The sequence below is a fragment of the Ambystoma mexicanum genome, chromosome 11 (assembly GCF_040938575.1).
Source record: "Ambystoma mexicanum isolate Mex_15411 chromosome 11, UKY_AmexF1_1, whole genome shotgun sequence".
Lineage (NCBI taxonomy): Eukaryota > Metazoa > Chordata > Amphibia > Caudata > Ambystomatidae > Ambystoma > Ambystoma mexicanum.
In genome coordinates, this window is record NC_090934.1 from 475,673,944 (window position 1) to 475,696,017 (window position 22,074).

Consider the following 22,074-nt stretch of genomic DNA (forward strand, 5'->3'; position numbering starts at 1 on the left):
CCCTGATCAGCCAATCGTCCAGGTAGGGGTAGACGTGAATCCCTTCCCTCCTTAGACTTGCAGCCACTACCGACATTAACTTGGTGAAGACCCTCGGGGCGGAGGTCAGCCCAAATGGCAGTACTCGAAATTGATAGTGAGAGTTGCCAATTGCGAACCTCAGGTATTTCCTGTGTTTGAGATGGATAGGCACATGGAAATAAGCGTCCTGAAGGTCCAGAGATACTAACCAGTCCTGAAACTGAAGGGCCTGGAGGATCTGAGAAAGAGTGACCATCTTGAATTTGTCTTTTCTGAGGAATTTGTTCAATTCTCGCAAGTCCAAGATGGGTCTCAGTCCTCCGTCTTTCTTCGGAATGAGAAAGTACGGGGAGTACCAGCCCTTGTCCCTCTCCGCTACAGGTAACGGTTCTATGGCACCTTTCTCTAGCAGGTCCAAAATTTCCTGCAAGAGGAGCGGATCTGGAGCTTTCTGAGAGCTGATCCCCGGTGGATGACTCTGAGATATACGTAGGAAAGGCAGGCAGTAACCTTGGGCGACTGTTTCCAATGCCCAAGCATCTGACGTGACAGCCTGCCATACCGTCAGATGTTGAGTCAACCTGCCTCCTACAGGTGTCCTGTGAGGGGAGTCCTCAGAGTGGTTTTGGGGCGGCTGATGCAGATGCCGATGGTAAAGAGGCACCTGCTGTTGCTGCGGCTTTAGAATATCTACCCCGTCCACCTCGGGTAGTTCTTCTTTGACCCCTTTGAGCCGGTCGTCCTCTACCTCTTCCGAATGCGGAGTAGAAGCGAAAGGACTTGCCCCTCGCAGAGGTTCCTGTGGGACGAAAAGGAGTCTGACGGATTGCAGCTCCTAGGGATTTTGCTGCAGCTTTTGAAGTTTGCAGTTTCTCTAAACTGTCATCCGCCTTTTTCCCGAACAAAGAAGAGCCATCGAATGGCATGTTCAAGAGCCTGGCTTGCACATCTGGGGCAAAACCCGACTTTCTCAACCAAGCGAATCTCCTGGTTGATGTACTTGCCGCCATTGCTCTGCTGATACAGTCAGCCGAATCAATGCCCGTCTGGAGGGATTCGCACATAGCGTCTTTACCGTCCTGTATAATATTCAGGAACGCATCCCTTTCTTCTCCCTCCGGGATGCAGTCAGCCGCTGTAGAAGCACACTCCCAAAGTGTATGGCTGAACCTAGCAAGGGTGCAAGTAGCATTAACAGACTTTAACGCCATGCTACATGCTGAAAAGACTTTCTTTGCCATAGCATCATATTTTTTATCGTCCCTGTCCTGTGGGACTGTAGGATAAGCCGTCTTGACATCGGTAGAGGATGCTGCTTGTACCACCAGACTTTCTGGGGATGGATGTTTAGACAAAAACTCTGGGTCTGTGGAAGATACCCTGCACTTTGCAGACAGTTTTTTATTTACTGCTGGTATTACATCTGGGGTTTCCCAGTTTGTCATGATCTTTCTCTGAAGAGCTTTATGAAAGGGCACCACAGGATCCTCTTGTGGGCCTTTGTCGAGAATATCCGTGAGGTCATCTTGCTGGAAAGATTGTGAAGGTGCAGACCACCCCATGAACTCTGTAATCCTGGCCATTAAGGCTCTGTAGGGGGTTTCAGCATGCGCCCCCGGGTCTGGCTTAGCAAAATCCACCTCAGGGGAAGTGTCTAACCCACTTGCCTCATGTAAAGAATCATGAAGATCCTTTAATCTGCGCTCTTTAGAGGAAAATTCCTCTCTAACTGGGGTTACAGGTCCCTGTAACTCAAATGTGTCTTGTTCAGACAAATCACCCTCTTCTAAAATTGAGGATATAGTTCTCAATTGTTCTGAACTCATAAAGGGAGTAAATCCCATTTCCAAGGCAGAGGGTGCCGAACTTGTCATTATTGGCCTCGAAAACGTCGATGTCGTCGACGTCGAAGGCTTCGAGCGTGGCGTCGAAAACAGAGGTGGAGGCCTCGAGGACCTCGACAGAATTGGAATTCTACTCGACAATATCGACGCCATTGACGTCGAGGGCCTGGGGATAGTCACTGGATGTGTGGTCACCGTGACTTTTATTGGCGTCGACGCCGGTGTCGAGGCTGGCGTCGAGTCGACAGACCCGTGTGTCGAAGGTCCCCTCGACAACGGCGCCGAAGACATCGACCTCGACGTCGACGGGACCTTCGTCGACGGCGTCGATGGAACCTTCGAGGAAGGTTTGGAGGTCATAGTCCTGCTCGAGGGTTCGAAACGCGCTTGAGAGGTTTCTTTCGCCGGGTACTGCGACTCGCGGCGTTTTTGACCTTCGGGTCTTTCGACCAGAGCATCGCTCTCGGCAGTCTTCGAGGGGGTCGAGGCCGCTTTCTCGAAGACGCTCATCATATTCTTTCGGAATTCCTCCCATTCAGCCCGGGAACTATGTTTCGTGGGGCAAGGGATTCTTTTTGGCGAAACAGAGGAAGAGGAAGACGGAGAAGGGGATCTTCGACACCTCCTCTTCGAGTGCTTCGATCTCGAGGAGTGATGAGACCCACTCCGAGACCTGGAGCGCGAATGGTGACGAGGAGACGAATGTCTCGACTTCGTCGATGAAGAAGAAGCTTTAAAAGTCTTACCTTTCTCCAGCTTCCCCCTACGCTCCTTCAGGGCCTTAGCTGTCATGGACATACAGTCCTCGCATTCCGAACAATGGTGTTCAGCTCCCAAGCACCACAGACAATTTCTGTGAGGATCGGTCAACGACATCTTTTTCCCACAATCTCGACATTTTTTGAAGCCGGATCGAGGAGTTGTCGGTTCCGACGAGGAAGCCATCGAGTATAGATCGAATAACTCGAGGTAAATAGGATTAATCTGACTAAGAACTGAGCAACGGTATTCCGAGGCACCGAGTAAGCGCGGAAAAACGGAACTGAGCAACGGACGCTGCGCGCGGCCTTTATAGGCAGGATGACGTCGAGCGTCGATACGGCGGCTGTCGAGGGACATCGACTCGAGGGACGTCGACGCGCAACGCCCTCTAGAGAAAAATTTTCCGAGGCCAGCAGAGCTGGAAGGATATATCTAAGATGAGGAATACGTCGGAGGACACAATCCCTTCGAAATACAAAATTACTGACCCCTCAACTGTTTGCACGTACTGCAACAAAAAGCTTGACAATAACCAAATGCCGTCACGTGCTATCACTAATAATATTCCCACTTCCAAAAGCTCTCCAACAACCTTACTTGCAAGAGAGCATTATAATCCAAACAGTGCACCCATTTCAAGCTATAATACGCCTTCAACCGAAATCAGTCAAATTACCTCCATCCGAGTAACTAAAGGGCATCCCTGGCAAAGTAGTATATTTGCCATTAGATCTGAAATAAAATGTAGAAACTCTAGGAGTACAACGTACAACGACCAATAGATCAATCTTTGATTGCACTAGTTGATGGTGTGCCAAAAAAAAGAAAAAAGTTATTATGGCACCAACTAGTCGACTTTAACAAAGTTAGACACACCCTATAATATTTAAAAGAAAACAATTAATACTACAAAGATATAAACATAGAGGAAAACTTAAGAGAAACCACCCACATTATTCAAGAGTCACCAGCAACTGGCCATTTTGAACGTATAAATCCTGATACTGCAGCCAACATTTTAGACCAGTATACAATTCACCCACTACACTCCAAAGACACAATTGACGATGCATTAGAAACATATCAAATGCATGAAGCCAAAGGATCCCCAATGAGCATATGAGAAAAAAGTGTAGAAGCACGTTCTTTTTCTCTATACTTTCCTACAGGAGGAAGATATGATGAAAGATCCACGCAAATTAGTGCATCAGAATATTGCTCTTAACAAATGTATTCTGAAGACCCCAGATTCATACAAAATGCCAAATACATTTTCCACCTCCTTTTCGAAAGTGAATGAGCAACTCCCATGTTATGGAGTTGCACACACATTAAAAACAGGCGCTACATTTTTAAACATATCCACTACCCAACTGCTTAAATAAATAAAAGACAAAGAAGAAGTTTTGCAGTCAAGTATCACAAATATCTTGGCAAACATGCGTCATACAAAAGAATACTGGTTCTGACATCACGCTGATGTACGTTGTATGCTAAGGAACCTAGGCCCACTCACATGGTTTGTTACTTTACGTTGTGCAGAGTAGGCATGGGAGGACTTGCACAACTTCTTACATACTGCAAACCAAAATAAAGACAGAATAGACATAAAAACACCAGAACTCTCTTTTCTTGACCCTGTAAATGTATCAAGGTACTTTCACCATTGCTTCATTGCCATGCTGCATTTTATCTGCAATAAAACTACCCCTCCGCTCTGAGAAGTGCAACACTTTTTGGAGAAAAGAATATCAATCCAAACAAGCACCACACATCCACATGCTTTTGTGGATAAAAGATGCTCCAGATTTTGGCCATGATAGTGACACCATTGTTTTACAGTTTATTGAAAAATACATTACCGGCGACATCCCTTCAAAAACCACAGATAGTGACCTACATACACAAATCTTACACTTCTAAAAACTTAAGTGTGGCAAATACTGCCGTTGGAGATATAAAAACAAAGGCAAACTGTACCAAATGTCGCTTTGGCTTCCCTAGACCAGTTAGCAAAAAAGGACAAGTAAATAGCTTGATGTCTTCTGTTTGACACAGTGTAAAAGGCAAATCCCCTAAAAATACATACAATATTAAAAAGGTGACGAAGCATCCACGTACATCAATGATTACAATCCAATCATTGCCCTCTTGTGGAATGCAAACAGACATACAATACATTGCAGACAATTCCACTGCAGTTGCAAGATATATCACAGCATATCTTACCAAAGCTAAGAAAACTGAACTGAAAGACCTCTAGGATGATGTATCATCTGACATAACACTATGAAGAAATTGTACAGCTTCAATATAAAAATGCTGTCCCATAGAGAATGCGGGTGCTACGAAGCTGCAGACCGTTTAACAGGTACAACTTTATATGGCAAATCTGAACACATTTTCTGGCTGAACCTTGGTCCAGCTTCATCCCGGAAAAGAGTACTAAAATCCTACCAAGAGATAGAAACCATAGCCACAAATAATCCCACCAGCCAGAATATTTGTCTGTAGGACATTGGCCAAAACTACACCTACAAAACAATGTAACATCAAATGAGACAACTTGCAAATATTCAGTCTCAACTTGTGAAGGAAGCCTAGTTAAACTCACCAAACCCAGTCTAATTAATCATATAAAGTTATCATTTAAATCTCCACAACCTACAGAACTATATTACATGGTCCTACTCCAACATTTTAAACCTTGGAGAAAAGAAGAATTGCTGGGTACCTATCACTCATTTGAAGCTGCATTCAAAGCAAATGAAAGCAGTAAAACAAATGACAATTTCAAACAATACCAAGAAATGTTGGATAATGAACGCCAACGAGAGGAAGAAATATAAACTCAACTAGACAAAGACACTCCTGAGGGCAGTCAACCTTCCTTGGAGAAAGCTAAGAGCCACTTGGGGAATCATTAATTCTAAATGAAGCAGAAATAGCCATGACTGAGGTAGAAAATACCATGTATCAATATAAACAATCTGAGGAAGACTAGTCAGTGCTCGATTTACAGTTAAATGAACAACACACCATTTATTGAGAAGTCTCTCAAGAAATTGAACATGGTTTTAAACATGAAACTAAAACCTGTAACTGTAAAACTATAAACCTCTGCTCCTGTATGTAAGTGGAGAAGCTAGCTCAGGTCTAACATTCTTAATTAAAATAATCGGCACATTTCTACAAAACTTAAACAACCTTTCAGCTGTAACAGCCTCCACAGGTTTAGTGGCCTACAACATAGGAGGTGTAACTTTACACCGACTACTGCTCCTCCCCGTAGAACAAAAAAAAAAAAATAGAATACTACATATTATATGCAGAAGCTGTTACTGAAGTTTGCAGAATTCCGCAACAAACGAAAGTGCTCCTTATAAACTAAGCATTGTTTGCAACCTCATGTTGGCTTTAATTCATCCCAGAATGCAAAAAGTCCTAAAAACCAACTACGATGAACTGTTTGGAGGAAACCATGTTATTGTTTTCGGAGACCTCCTACAGTTAACACTAGTGAAAGGACAACCTGTTTTCAAAACGGTAGGACACAAACAATGCCGCAATACCCTCGGCAGTATTGGAAATATAAATATATGGCAACATTTTCAGTACAAAGAACTAACTCAAAACATGCGTCAGTCTACAGACCTCACCTATGCAAACATTTGGAAAGCATTTGAACTGGTCTGCTTACTAAAGATGCAAAATCCATCTTAAATAATAGACTAATCCATGAGCAATATGGATGAAACATCTGCTCTCGATGTCATGGAACAATTAACTCAATAAAATCTAAAATGCATGTCCTTAATGCGAACCATTGCAAGCTGTTGTCAATTCAACAAGACAATGTTGAAAAAAGAAATGCAACCCATACTGCATATCAGCTCCACAAACAATCTTGAAGTGCAGAACATGACACTTCCTATGTGTTAACAAGCAACAGCACGACTAAATAGCTTAGAAAAATTGGCAGCACAGTGTTTAAAGAAGGTATGTGTTACATAGCACTTTCACGCCTGCAGACACTCAATGGTCTCTTCCTAGTTAATTTTTACGCGAGTTAAGAGTAGATAACACCAGAAAATGCACCTTCTAATCCACAGGGGAGGAAGGGTGGGCGCATGTGAATCTAAGCAGATACAAGCATCAGAAATACGATTACGGTGAATAATGTATCCATTCTGAGGATTGTGGATCTGCTTAGAACACATGCTATGCATAGACTAGCGAGCTGTGTCTGGAGAAGGTGGTGGGTTGTGAAAAGGTACAGCAGCAAATAGATGTTTTAGCACTGCTTGTCCCACCCGGTGACTCTGCTTCAGAATGTGTGTCAATGCAGTAATGCTGAGTAAAAGTATGTATGGAACTCCATGCAGCAGCTTTGCAAATGGCGTCTAGAGGGATGATTGCAATAAAGGCCAAAGTAGCTCCTGTACCTCTGCTAGAGTGAGCTTTTGGTATGAAAGGCAGAGTTTTGTTTGATAGGGAGAAGAGCTGTATGCATTTCACTATCCATCTGGAGATGGAGTTCTTGGAAACGTGATCACCTTCTCTGCCTGGTGCTATGGAGACAAACAGTTGGTCTGTTTTTCTTAGCAGTTTTGTCTTGTTTACATAGTAAAGAACCACCCTCCTTACATCTAGTTTATGGAGGTTTTTCTCTGCTGAGTTTGAAGGATATAGAAAGAAAGTGGGTAGTTCAATGGATTAACAATGAGCTTGGATAACAAAGAAAGGGTCTTGCACTGACCAAGTTGTAGCTCACTGACATTTCTTATGGAGGTGATGGCTACTAGAAAAGATGTCTTTGAGAGTACCACATTGAGATCCCACCCTGGAGGTGGGTTGGAAATTGGGGGATAAAGTCTCTTTACTCCCTCCATGAAAGCCTTAACAGGGACTTTCCACGAGGACACCCTTGTTTTGTGAAGTAGTATACGTGGACAGAGCCGCTAGGTGAACCTTGATGGAGTTGAATACTATGCCAGAGTCTAGTAAGTGGAGCATGTAGTGAAGAATGTATGATGGAGTACATTCAATAGGGTTTACATTTTTTGACTGGTACCATATTACAAATCTTTTCCATTTGTTGAAGTAACAGTGTTTGGTGTTAGGTTTGTGTGCCCCCTTGAGGATTTCCATACACCTTTGAGGTAGTATTAAATGACCAAACTCTAGGACTTCAGGAGCCAAGCTGGCAGGTTCATAGATTGAGGATGTAGGTGTAACGTTGTCCCCCCGTGTTGGGTGAGAATGTTGAAGGGGCCTGGGAGCTTGATTGGGTCGCACACCGCCAGTTCGAGCAGATGTGGAAGTCAAGGTTGTCTTGCCAAACATTGGAGCAACCAGGATTATAGTTGCTTGTTCCTGGTGTATTCTGTGCTCAGGAACAGTGTCAGTGGAAAAGCATAAGCAAAGTTCCCTGACCAGCTCATCCATAGAGTGTTCCCCTTGGAGCTGGGTTGAGGAAATCTGGATGCGAAGTCTGGGCATTGTGCATTTTGGCTTGTGGCGAACAAGTCTAAAGGAGGATAGCCCCAAAGGAAAAAGATATTGCCACTAGAGTTCTTCAGTTAGGGGATCTCTGCTTAGAGAGTCTGCTAGAGAACTGAGTTGACCTGGAACATGTTGAGACAGTCGGAACATGTTCCACTTGAGTGCTCACTTCCACATTGTTTGGGCTAGCCTGGACAGACTTGGAGAGTGTGCCCCTCCCTGCTTGTTTATGTAAACCATGGTAGTGGTGCTGTCTGTGAGGACTTGCACTGTTTGACCGGTTAGCTGCATCTGAAAGGCTTGTAGGGCCTTGAGTACAGCTAGTAGCTCCAGAAGGTTGATGTGATTTTGGGCTGTGAACTGTTTCCACAGGCCATGCACTGTGTGGTGAAGGTAATGGGCTCCACATCCGAAGAGTGAGGCATCTGTTGTAACTATCGCTTGCACTGGAGGATTGTGAAAGGGTTTTCCTTTTAACAGATTTTCCTTTGACCACCAGCCTAGCGCTTGTGCTAGGGTTAGCGAAACAACCACTACATCTCACTGACCGCTTGCCCGAGACCATTGTTTTGCTAACCACTCTTGCACTGGGCGCATGCACAACTGTGCATGCGGAACATGGTAAATGCATGAAGCCATCATCTCGAGCAAGTGCATTGCTTTGCGTACGGTTATTTGGCGACTGGCCAGATACCGAGGTATTTGCAGCTGTATGTTTTGGACTCTTTCATTTGAGGGGAAGACTAGCCCCTCTCTGTTTTTATGATAGCTTCTAGGAACTGTTTGGGTTTGCTTGGAGCGAGACTTGATTTTTTATCGTTGATTGAGAATCCCAATCGGAACAAAGGGTTAATTGTCCTTTGGGTATTTTGCTTGCAGATTTGAGGTGATTCCACTGTTATCAGCCTGTCGGCCAGATAAGGGTACACTGGGTTTGATTTTCTGCATAAGTGGGTCACCACTACCGCTAATACCTTGGTGAATACCCTTGGAGCAGAGGCTATGCCGATGGGTAGCACCTTGAATTGGTAGTGTTGATTTGCTATTTTGAATCGCAGGAATTTTTTGTGCACTGGGAACATTGAAATATGAAAGTATGCATCTTTCATGTCCAAAGTTGCCATGTAGTCCCCTCGTTTTAGGAGTGGGATTACTTCTTGTAGCGGTCATGCAAAATGTACGACGCTTGACATAGTCTAGGACAGGGCGCATTGTAAGGTCTTTCTTTGGCACAAGGAAGTACATTGAATAGATACCCTTGTTACCTGGTTTGCCGGGACGATTTGTATGGCTTCCTTTAGCTGTTCCTTCTGTGTCATTGGTCTTGGTCTGTGATTGGGTGGTATTTGTATGAATTCTATACAATAGTCTCCCGCCACGGTGGAAAGTACCCACTTGTCTGACGTGATCCCCTCCCATGCATGGGTGAAATGAGAAATGCAACCTCCTACTGTAGAAGCATGGGAGGGGACCTGGAGCGGGTGGTCATTGCTTTGGTGGGTTGGAGCCTCTGGTGGAAGAGGATCTGCCTCTACATCTCGACCTTTTGTTGCCCCTTCGAAAATTCTGTTGGGAGGATTGCCCCTGCGAGGAACCCCATGATGAAGTCTGCCCGCCCTAGTTGTAGTTGGAGGACCACAGAGTTTTGTCCTCTAAAACGGCATGTATTAAATGTGCACCTCTGCACAAAGGGTTGTGAGCTGTCTCAGGGGTTTGAAGGTGTCTTTAGCACTTTTTTAGCGCGCCTTCGACCGCTTTTCCAAATAAGGCATTAGGCTAAATTGGCATATTTAAAAGGGTGGCTTGAGTTTCCAGCTTGAAACCGGATTGGCGTAGCCATGCATGGCGCTTAATGAGGGTACCCTCAGTTACTATCTGACCTGCATTATCTGCTGCGTACAGATTATTTTTCAGGATGCACCTTGCCAACTGTTTACCTTCAGCTACTGTTTTTAAAAGCAGTCTTTTCTAGGGCTCCAGGGCCGAGTATTTGCTGTGAGATCTCGTCCCATTTGTGGCAATTATAACTCACCTGGAGCGTAGTGTTGTTGGCTATACTTACTTGGTAAGCAGCCGAGGAAGCTACTTTCCTGCCCAGTGTGGGACTTTGTTTGCTCTCCTTGGTAGAAGGGGCTACAGCAGAGGCTAATGGTGTCCCCACTCTTTTTCTTGTGGTGGTCACAACGAGGGAGTCTGGCTTTCGTTGCCCCCTGATGTACAATGAGTCTGACAGGGCTGGTCTGAACATTTTCTCAATGCGAGGGTTGACTGCCCCGTCAGGATTGGAGTAAGTAAAGAAGGCTGAATGCACCTTTGGATAGATTGGAGCAGTGGAATTAACTGTGCTGCAGATCTCTTATCCCCGACAAAGTCCTTTTCAACTTGTGCCACCTGGGTATCGATTTTAAAATGTTCTGCAGCTTTTAAAAGAAGATCATTATACTGCAGCTGGTTATCCACAGGGGCATCAGCCACATGTTGGTCAAGATGGTCTGGAGATTGAATGATGTATACATCATCATCATCATCATAATCATAATATTGGTCTGTATCCTCTAGGTCCCCTTGGTCTGCTATTGAGCCATGGTCCTGCAAACCAGAAGTGTAAAAATATTATAGGTCATCCGGTATGGTCTGAGAGGTAGAGGTATTAGGCTGTGTTGTGTATAGGCAGAGTCTTTTGGCGTCGGGCTGTTTCTTAGCTGCTTCGCCTTGAGGGGGTCCTTGGAGGCTGGACAGTTGGTCAGGGTGTTGATCAAAAAAGTTAACAAAGCTAGACATTCTCCTCATTACTCTATCAAATTGTTCCGGTGTCCATTGAGTGGAACTTGGTAAAACTGTGGGAACAGGGGTAGGGAAAGGCTCTGGTGCAGAGGGCTGTTATCCTTCGGAACTGGTGTTTTTGAGGATAGGGGCATTGAACGGTTGGAGTTTTTTAACATCTTGGATTTGAGGTGAGTGTCTGCGACATGCTTTTTTAATGAGTTCTCTCATTTTTGAATTTCTAGAAAGGGCCGTCGATGCGTCTTTCGACACATGGTCACCGGCACCCGAGGACTTGTCTGATTTGCTTGTGGTGTCGGAAACAGACTTCAGCATCTGTTTTGGGGGCATGCCATGTGGCAAACACAATCACGACGGACCAGAGGACCGGGACTTTGGGTGTGTGCTTAGTGTGGCATGCAGTGTGGGTGCTTGAGCCACCGAGTGTCATCTCCGTAGCAGAACCGCAGGCCTGCCCGTTGGATCGCCTTCAGTGTCACCTAGGATGACAATGCTGCCATCGCTAGAGGCTCCCTCAACATCCATGGTGGCCTTGGCCTGCATGGCGTGGTGAGCCCAGCCTTTAGTTTTCCGGTCCCTTAGGGTCTTGGACCGAAACAGTTTGCAGGCCTTGCACTGTTTTTCGGAATGGTCCCTAGGAAGGCAGAGATTACGCAGCCTGTGTGAGGGCTTCCTGGGAAACTTCCTGTTACAGGAAGGGCAACATTTAAATGGTGTGTTTTCCATAGTATGAAAAGATGGCAGCTCAGCGATGTAAAAGGAAGAATAGGGGAATAGGCATTCTCTAAATTAGATTAATTATGACCTCACCCCACTCTCCCTACTGTGCAGGGCCGAGGCCCGTTGGGGCCTAGGTAGGCAGCAGTTAAAGTTCGTCAAGACGGGTGAGTAGTTGTCGTTGACGAATGATCTTGTCCTCGAAGGCCGTCGCTGCAGATCTTGTGGTGTACGGCCGTCGAAAGGATAGAAAGAAATTCTAAATTTAAACTTTGTATAAGTAAAGGGGTTAGCCAGAAGAAGGAACTCTGCAACTTGCGTTTGACTATGATGGCGGAAAAAACAACCTGAGGGTCCTCATCCCGTGAAGGACCATGGGTAGATAGCATTACCGGCACGCCCTGTCGACGTCCCTTTTCGAGTTTTGAAAACAAAAAATGTAATACTCTGCGTCCCCCGCAAGATATTGGTCTATGCAGATCCACAAGCCTCAGAAATATATATATATATATATATATATATATATATATGATTTATTAAAAGAGTATATTTTTAAGTATACCAATGAGGTACGTTTTCTTTGGTTAACTGTGTTTACTAACTGTACTTCACGAACAGCCCACCTGCCTAAGTCAAGGAACATCACCTACTCTTATAGAGGACTGGCCTTTCCTTTCGGTTGGAATACTGAAACTCTCTAGGTCCGAAGGGTGCGCAGCCATCACCATAAAGTTGTGCAAAAATCTCATTAACAACAGTACTAGCCTAAGCTAAATGTGCCTCTCCACATGAGATTTCAACTTGACACAAGTTAAGAACTCATAACCTGCTGTGCAGTGTCCCACTCACCTTTCGGAAATCGATCCACACGAAGAAGCCTGCATTGCGGTTTAAGAAAGGGACACCAATTGCTTCCAATTCCTCTGTCACATATGTTTTGGCTGCCTTCAGTCGAGCATGGTTGGTACACAAGAACACCTGATTGATCCAATCTAAAAAAAAATAAGTCATGCATGTAAGATGTGATTAGGGCATTAAAGGATTTCATTACATGCCCTGCCTTTGCATAAAAGAATTAATGTGACAACATTTTAATCTGGAGGCTGTAGATTTGAGCGCATTGATGTACAAGCACTCCAGTACTTGAATCTTACGGAGGAGGCCAGTTTTCTGTAGGAGTGTGTGATAGAATGGGGTACACGTTAGATCTAGCAACATTTCATGCTATTATAATTTTACCACAGTTTAACATTTATGGCGTTGCAATCTCTCCATTTTCCCTCAACCGACTCCACAAGAAGTCTGGAAATGTATAAAAGGAGTGGTACTTTTTGCATATATGTTCTTACTGTCAGAGATGATTGTTGATAAGGTTTCATGCTTTGAATAATCGCTTACAGTCAGTTGGGGTGATCTCATGAACATTTCTCATTATTTCGGAGAGACTTAAGAAGCCTGTGAAAAGAGCTGATCTTGAGTTCAAGAACATAAAACTCTACAAAAAGTTGTACGCCAACAAGCCATATGGGATCAAAGGTTTCTGGAAACAGGCCTCTCAAGACCTCTGCACCTTTTGAGGTGGGCAGACAAAATTTAATTTTGACAGTGGTTTGAATTTTTTTCCTTTTTATTGTGATCTCGCGATTTACGTAGATATTTTGTTTTATCAGTGTCAGTCTTTTTCATTTAAACATTTTTAATGCATTTTTGTTGTTTGGTAGCAAATGTCAGTGGACTATTTTCAACAAAAAACAGTGGTTTCACCTGCCTTTGTTAACTCACAGCACAGGTGAAGGACTGGCACTGAGAATTACCCTCAAGGTGGCTCATTCTACCAATCAGACTGTTGTGACCTCTAAGATGTGGAATCTTTCCACAGTACCCATAGCTAAAATGACAACTACACACTGGATTCTCTTTATTTGAACAAAAGGGCTTTGGAAAATCGGCCAGCCCAAATAAAAGTCTTGAAAATCTAAACCTAGAGGCTTTCCTGCTGCCTACTGATGAGCTTAATAGTCTTGTCTTTAGTGAGTAAAGCTAAAAAATCAGCAACTTTGGAAACTCTAATGGCTTCAGTGCACTTGTCAAATGCAGTCTTCAAAACAGTAGTAGGAGTCTACATTGCCAACAAAGCCTCCACTGTCAGTCCATTGGTATGTGCTGCCTTCTAGTGAGTCAATAAGAAGAGACCGCCCATAACAAAGAGATCTCCAACAGAGACTGATATGATTAGCGGTAATAATAACTATTTGAAGCAGTAATAATATATATTTGAAGAGTTTAGAGACATAGTTGCGCCTGTTGAATATTCCTCCTTTCCAGGGAAGCTTATAGTAAATAATATGGGAAACCAGCAATTTGTGATGTGTTTTTCCTTGAGTTGCACATTTGAGTGCTTTTCCTCGAAGGGATTTTTCATCAAATAGTACTTAAATGTGCTTGTTTTGCAGAGTTCAACATAAGGGGTAATTGGTATGGGTTTGTGATTAGGGGCTAGTGTCTAAGTGTGAGGGGCTAGAGGTGAATGACTATAGTTTGGGCGTTGATGTTAGTTGTGTGACTTAAGTGTTAAGGATTACTGGTTAGGGGCTAGTTTGTTTTATCTGCTTATATAGCGCACCGAGCCCGGAGGTATCGGGCTGCCTTTTCTTGAAGTACATAGTTACATAGATTAGATACAGTGCAATATAAAATACGTAGATTATATAAAGTACAAAAATGAGATGCAGTGATTTACCCAATTTTGAGAAAGGTGTAACATATATACAGGACATGGAGTTTTGCAGAATTTACAAAAGGACAAGATCATAATATTAAGGTGAGCGAAGCATATTTACAGGTCATGCAAAATTTTCAGAATATGCAAAGGCAGGTTGGATAATTGCATTAGGAAAGGGTACACTTTGCTAGAAGTGGCCAAAGTGGTGAACGTACCATTGTGCAAGCATAGGTCGGGAAAGTTGCTGAGGTCTAGGATTACGCTGGAGCAGGTGGGTTTAATTGGCTTGCTCGAATAGCCAGCATTTTGTTCTACTCCTAAACGAGAGGAACATAGGGTCAATTCTTAGTGCAAGAGGAAGTTTATTCCAGGTCTTAACTGCTAATACTGGGAAGCTAGCGCCTCCGGCTTTGTTTAGTTTGAAGGTCGGGATGTTTAGGCAGAGGGCGTAAGGGGATCTGGTAGGCCTGGTGGATTCTTTTTTGGAGAATGTATTCATTAGGTACTTGGGGGCTGAATTGTTGAGGCACTTATGGGTGATCGTGAGCGTTCTGAAGGTAACCCTGTCTTGGTTAGGGAGCCAGTTAGTGGTATGTCTGATATGTGTGATGTGGCTAGAACAGGGGATGTTGAGGGCGGCTCGGAGAGCGCTATTTTGCAGAATTTGTAAATTGTGGGGATTTCTTTCGCTGGTGCCCAGATAGAGAGTATTACAGTAGTCCAATTTGGAAATTATAAGAGCTCTGGCAAGGGTGAGACAGCTATTTGCGTTGAGGAAAGGTCGACAAGCATTTATCAGTTTTGAAGTGTATAACGTTGACGAGGCTGTGGCATTGATTTGTCTTTGAAGGTTTAGTGCAGAATCTAAGTAGAAACCTAAGGTTTTTACTGTTTTGTCTACCATGATAAGGTTGCCATCTATAATGAATGAAGAATATTTGGGGCCTAGTTTGCTGAGTTTTAGTTTAGAGCCAATGAGGAGGACCTCGGTTTTGTCGTCGTTGAGACAAAGGCCTTGGTTGGCTATCCATTCCTGTATTTTACTGTATATTTCATTTAGTAGTGTGGTGTCTGATTGGTAGTACCTGATAGGGTGGCGAGGTTTTGTGTATCAGCGTAATTTGTGTATGATACGCTTAAGTCTTCTAAATGGTCAAAGAGTAACTTAGTGTACATATTTTAGAGGGTGGGTGATACACAGGAGCCTTGGATTGGCTGAGGCGATAGGGGAGAAGATCCTCATGGATCTGTCTGACAAGAAGGAGTTGACCCAAGCGGCAGCTTGACTGGAGAACGAGGCAGCTGTGATTAGATGGTTAGATAGGATGTCATGGTCAACTAAATCAAACGCGGCTGATAAATCCAGTAGTAGGAGGAGAGCCGGTTTGCCGTTATCTCTAGCCTCGTCTATTTGGATTTTCAGATCTAGGAGGGCTATTTCGGTCCCGTGTCTAGGTCTGAAACCAGATTGTCTAAGGCCTAGAGGTTGTTTGTGACTAAGTGTTTGTGATTAGAGCTTAGTGCCTAAGAGTTAGCGGTTAGGGATATGGGTAGTGTTTAGGGTTAGTGGCTAGGGGTTAGTGAACTAGTCATAGCTAATAGTTGGTGTCAATGTGGGTAGATTTTAGGGTTAATGATGGGATTTAAAAATAAGAAAAATGCTAGCTTAAGTAGTAAAGTATTTATAATTGAAGAAATCACTATAGGAAACACACAGGGAAGTATCCAGGTTTGAAGGAACTGGAGGAAAGCCCCAAGGAGGTAACAGATTTGTAAGGAACCTTGGGAAATGGTACCTATGCAATTATGGACAGTTGGGCGTTCATGTCACTTATTTGACTGTTATAAAGTTTGCGCCTTGAAACACTTGTGTACAGGCACGTTATAAATGACTTATCATATCTTACAGAGTTGCTAACAGCCCTATTACACCCTACACGAGTGAAGAAGGCGGCCCAGTTGGTTACAGTGGCTGTTCAACATATTAATACCTGCTCCAATGGGTGCAGAGATTATGGAGTGTTACCAAGGTAGGCTGGCCCCGTAAATACAGGTTCATCAACAACATTAGAATCTTGTTCCCTGAACTTGCTAGGCTGGCCTCGTTTTTGGCCACCTGGTTCTACTCAATCTCCACCGCATTAGGTCGATGTCATTTGCACAGGCACACAGCTCATGAAGTGTGGGTGTTGCAGGAAATGGTTATTGCTTCTGATTTCAACAGTCGGGTCTTCACACGGCAGTCTAATCTGTAACCCAAAATTCACTTAACCTGCTACCATGCTCCCTGTGTAGTGCAAAGCCACGTGACCTCCCATTGTTATAGTGTAAAAACATGTCTATGCGTTAGTCCACCAGACCCTCCCAATACCTACCCTCCAGCCCACTGTAATGATACCTCCACCACAAGTAACATATGTCATTGATTGACTAGCTTTCCCAAAATTCCTGGCTCAGCCTACAATGCACTAGTTGTGTCATCACTGTATCACCTCCTCCTTCCTGGCCTCCTGGTTCAGAGTAACTGTCAAGCAAACCTTTTTCTTTTTTTTTTTAAACTTCTTTTATTGATTTTACAACACATTTAACAACTTCCCCTCCACCCCACCCCGCCCACCTCCCTGGGTGCAGCCGTAGGTCCTTTCCATCTTCACTGTGTTCAAACTCGAGGGTTCAATCCAAGTCTAACAGTCTGAGGCGTTTGGGATACCACTGGACTCGAAAGTCCCCCTTAAGAAAGTTTAGGACCTCTCCCCAGTCTTTTCGTAAAGTTCTGTAAATTATTGTTCATTGCATATGTGGCCCATTCCAAGGCCACCGTTTCCCATATTTTGCACAGCCAAAGGATATTAGGGCTCTTCCATCTTTGGGCTATGATGGTCATCGCTGCCAGAGTCAGCACGACCCTTGCCTTTTCCCGGCTTCTGGGTTCGGATTCATTCCCTCTTGCTGTGAGGCCTAGCAGGATGAGTTCCGGGGGTCTGTCCCCTCCTATCCCGAATGCCTGGATTTATGCCTGTTGTCATTCCCTCCAAAAGGACTCTATCTTGGGGCATTTCCACCATGTGTGTTCTGCAGTGTCCTCCCTGCCACAGCCCCTCCAACACTCAGCCGACGCGCTCGGGTACATATTGTGCAGGCGAGCCAGCATATAATGTCAACCAAAGAGGATTTTGTACCAGGTTTCCTGTAAATGAGACGCTTTTTCTAACTTCGGTATCTTTCCCCATAGTTTACCTCATGCTTCCTTCGTAATCTCCTGTCCCAATGTCGGCTCCCAGCGCATCATATACGGTCATTGAGTCCTAGGAGTGGCATCCTCCAAGATCTTGTACAGATTGGATATCAACCCCTTTCACCCATCGTTCGTCAGTAGAAATTTCTCAAATACTGTTACCTCTCTGGTGGCCGCCTTTTTAATATTTGGATTTAGTACCCAATGCCGTAATTGAGCATATCTTAGTCTCTCCCACTCCCTCACGGAGAATTCCTGTTTGCATTCTACGAAGGAGCAGACGTCTTGTCCCTCGAATAAGTCCCGTATCACCCTGCATCATCCTCCTTTCCACTGCTTAAACGCTCCCTTTTCTGTCCCTGCTGAGAAGTCACCATTTTGGAGGATGGGGATAAATGGGAAGGGGAAAGTTGTGATCCTGCGCGTTCTCACCATCCTATTCCACGTGTCAGCTACTAGCTTCGTGATGGTTTTCTCATACAGGTGTTTAGGTCTATGCTGCTTCGGGAGCCACAAAACTTCCATCAAGTCATGTTGTGTTACTGCCTAATCCATGGCTACCCATTGCTTCCCTTCTCCTCCCCAAAACCATTCCCTAATCACCCTTAATTGTGTTGCCTCATAATATATTTGAATGTCTGTAGGGCCATACGACCCTCCTTCTTAGGGGACCCGATTAACCACCTATTGATTTTGGACTTCTTTCCCTCCCATATAAAGTCATTCATCATTTTCCTCATATCCTGGAAGAGACTTGTTGGGAGTGCTTCTGGTATTGCTTGAAATAGATATAAGATTCGGGGGAGTACAAACATTTTCACTGCTGCTATCGTTCCTATCCATGATATCCTCAGGTTCCTCCACCTCTGAAATTCCTTCCTAATCTCCTTCAGTAGTGGCATGTAGTTCGCTGCATGCCATCCCGCTGGGTTTGGTGAGAGTTGAATTCCTAGATATCAAATCTTCCTTGGGGACCACACGAACGGTGTAGACGCCGTTAGTGTATCCCGGTCTCCTCTTTCTAGGGTGAGGTTCATCAGTTCCGATTTGCTGATGTTAATATGCAGGCCCGAAGCTTCCCCAAACTTCTCTAAAAGTGCCCTCGCTGCCTGGATAGATTCCTGGGGTCTGGTAAGTGATAACATCATGTCGTCGGCAAAGGCTGCGACTTTGTGTTCCTGCCCTGCAACGGTTAACCCATGTATCTCCTCCGTTTCTTGTACTGCTTGAAGGAAAGATGCAAGTATATTGCGTACAGCAATGGGGATAGTGTACAGCCCAGCTTTGTACCCCTTCACAGGTGTATGGGTCGCAACACCTCCCCATTTATCATCAGGCGCATTAATGGGTTGCGGTAGTTTACTCCCCCCCATTTTAAGGTAGTCTCCTCCTAGGCCCATTGTTTCCATGACCAGGAGCAGTAAGAACCACTCCACCCAGTCAAATGCCTTCTTCGCGTCTAGCTCTAGAAGGACCGCAGGAGTGTTCGTCATCCGCACCTTTTCCACTAGATGTGCCACTCTCCTAATATTGTCTGCTGTCTGCCTGCCCCATACGAATCCGCCTGATCTGGGTGGATTAGTTTTGGTAAAATTCCCTCCAGTCTGTTTTCTAAGATTTTGGTATATATTTTTGCGTCTACATTTATGAGGGTGATGGGCCTGTATGAAGTGCATTCCATGGGGTCCTTGTGACGTTTCGGGATTAGGGTCACCTTTGCCTCTTCCATAGATGGAGTGATGTGGCCTGAGTTTTTAAATGAGTTGAAAATCTGCGTCAGGTACGGTATAAGCGTAGTGGCGAATGTTTATAGAAGGCTGCTGTATAGCCATCCGGCCCCAGCGCCTTGTTCTGGGGTAGTTTCATCACCACCCTCCTTACCTCAACTTCCGTAATAGGTCGACTCAAGGACTCTTGGTCTTCCTTATCTATACGGGGGAGCTTAAGCCTCTCCATGAAGTGCACCTGTTGTTGATACTGGTGGCTTTGTGATGTATATAATTCCTCGTAAAATCCTGCTAGGCGTTCTTGTATTCCTCAGTACGAGTGAGGTGCCCTCCCTTTTTGTCTTTTAAAGGTGTTATAGTCTTTCTCGCCCCTGCTTCTCTCAACAGTATTGCCAATAATGCGTCTGCCTTATTGGCTTTCGCGTAGTATCGTTGCCTGACAAAGAGAAATACCCCCTTCCGAAGAACCCCGAGTTGTCCAACCGCTCGCCTATATGTCCTGAGAGCAGCCATTGTAGGGGTTTCTGCTACTGCCTTTCCTGTGGTCTCGACTTCTGCATCCAGTTGAGACTCTAGTGCCTTAAACTGTTTATCTCTACAAGCTTTTGCGGCAATGAGCTCCCCCCCTCAATTCCCCTCCCGTCCCATCTAGTGCTCGTTTCCCTCGTCTCTATGGCATTGTTAAACTCGAAATATTCCTTTATCTTCCCTTCCATGTCCTCCCTTATCACCAGATCTCTCAGCAAGGTCCCTGGGTATTTCCATACCAAGATACTTTGCTTTTGCCTATGTAGTTCCATTTCCATGGAGACTATCTTGTGATCGGCTATCCCGAGGGGCCCAACCTCCACCTCACTCACCCTGCCTAGCAGTAGCCCCGATACTTAGATATAGTCAATTCTAGATTGTGTGCTGTGCACACTTGAAAGAAAGGTGTATCCCTCTTCGTCTTCTTTCAGTCCCCTCGACACATCCCGCAGCCCCCGCCCTGTCCATTATTTCTCGCACTTCCACTGATGCCACCATACCTCGCCGTCCCAGACCGCTACCTCCTGATCTGTCCCCCCCCCCATATTAAAATCTCCCATTAATATTATGTGTCCCCTCGCAAATCCCTCCTGTACTCTTAGGAATCCCTTCAAGAATGCGTCCTGACCCAAGTTACGACCAATGGGTCACCGTCGTAGACATTTGTGCAATAATGGAACGCAGAGTGTACGCGGCAAGAGGATGCCCTCAAAAAGCGAGCAAAATATGGCAGAGATGGGAGGATGATAATTGAAACCCCGATGCGATGACAAGAGCAAAAGGTATTTCATGTGTTCCCTCGCGGAAGTATTGATGGTCTGAGGGGTTGCGGCCCCAGTTCCCTTACCCTTTCCTTTCCCCTGGTTGTTTTCCCTCTTAGGTTTTCTCTCCCTTAATGTAATGTAAAGTGTTAAATGCAACTTTGATGCATGTTTAAAATCAAATAAAGTTTTTGATAAAAAAAAAAAAAGAATGCGTCCTGACCCATGTTTGGTGCGTAAATGGAAGCAATAGTATATGTTGCCTCCATTTGTACTCCCCTCACTATTAAATATTTACCACCCTTGTCTCTACAGATTTCAGTTCTACCTGAGGCATGGAATATCTGATCAAAGCCTCTCATTTTTAGTCTCCCCTGGTCCTTTTTTTAAGAGATACGTCTCCTGTAATCCCAGGACATCTATTCCCTCTTTTCTAGTAAGCCTCTCTAATTGTTTCCTTTTAAGGGTCGTATTGAGCCCTCTGACATTATGAGTTGACCAATATGTATTCTGCCCTTTGGTGTTCTCCCTTCATCCACCTTCACCCTCCCGTTCTGGCCCCCCTCCTGATTTCTCCTGTGTCGTCTATTTTTTCCTCCCTAGGTCTCTTCCCCTCCTCCAGTTATCCTTGCCTCCCCAGATTTCCCAAAACTGACATTTGACCCCCCTAACCCCCTTTCTCTGCACCTCTCCCTCTTCCCCTTCCCCCCTCCCGAGGGCATCCTTGTCCCTTCCGTTCCCTCTCCTCACCTTCCTCAGGCATCTCCGCCCTTACTAATTCCAAGTTGTTTACCCCCCTCTCCCTTCCCTCTTACATCCCCTAAAGATCCACCACCCCTTTTTTCACCTCTTAGGCTCTTTCATGTTCCCCCTCCCCTCCTACTGCTCCTTTCTTCTCCTCACTGTCCTTGCGTGGCAGGCCACGCAATAGCATTCTCCTTCTCTGTTTTTCGCCCACCGTGGTCTATTCCCATGGTCTTGGTCTGGAATCTGTTGTCTGTGTTCTGCCGTCCTGTTGGTCAAAGTTCAGATCCACTTGCAAAATGTCAGCTCCTTCTTGCATTGAGGTGATGCATTTTTGCCCTCCTTCCCACTCATAGAGGAGTCCATTTGTATCTTATTCCTCTTTCGTTGGGCACCAAGTACTGGAGCCATTTGCCATCTCTTTATTAGTGTGCTGTTGGCCAAGTCCCGATATAGCGCTATCTGCTATTCTTTATGCTTCACTGGTTCCTGCTTTGTTGCTGCTCACAATACTGCTTCCTTTTGGGCATATCTAGTGAACGCTGCCAGCACATCTCTTGGTCTTGCGGTTTGGCTTTCATTTCTTCTTCCCACTCTGTGGATTTGATCCATCTCGATTGAGTCTGGGGGGGCCTTCCCCCAGAAGCTCTGCAAAGATTCCTTGGACCACTTCCTTAAGCTCTTTGTCACTGATTCTGGAAGCATTTTCACCCTTGCATTGATT

The 22,074-nt window shown here is 44.9% G+C and overlaps 1 protein-coding gene across 2 annotated transcripts in view; it reads right to left on the reverse strand.

Annotated features, from left to right (window-relative positions):
- ACCS (1-aminocyclopropane-1-carboxylate synthase homolog (inactive)) overlaps nt 1-22,074 on the reverse strand; it is a 1,238,632-nt gene that overhangs the window by 219,559 nt on the left and 996,999 nt on the right. For both annotated transcript variants that reach the window (XM_069623318.1, XM_069623319.1), the window contains exon 14: nt 12,483-12,625. In XM_069623318.1, coding sequence (XP_069479419.1) covers nt 12,483-12,625 — 143 coding nt within the window. The remainder of the gene's footprint in view (nt 1-12,482; nt 12,626-22,074) is intronic.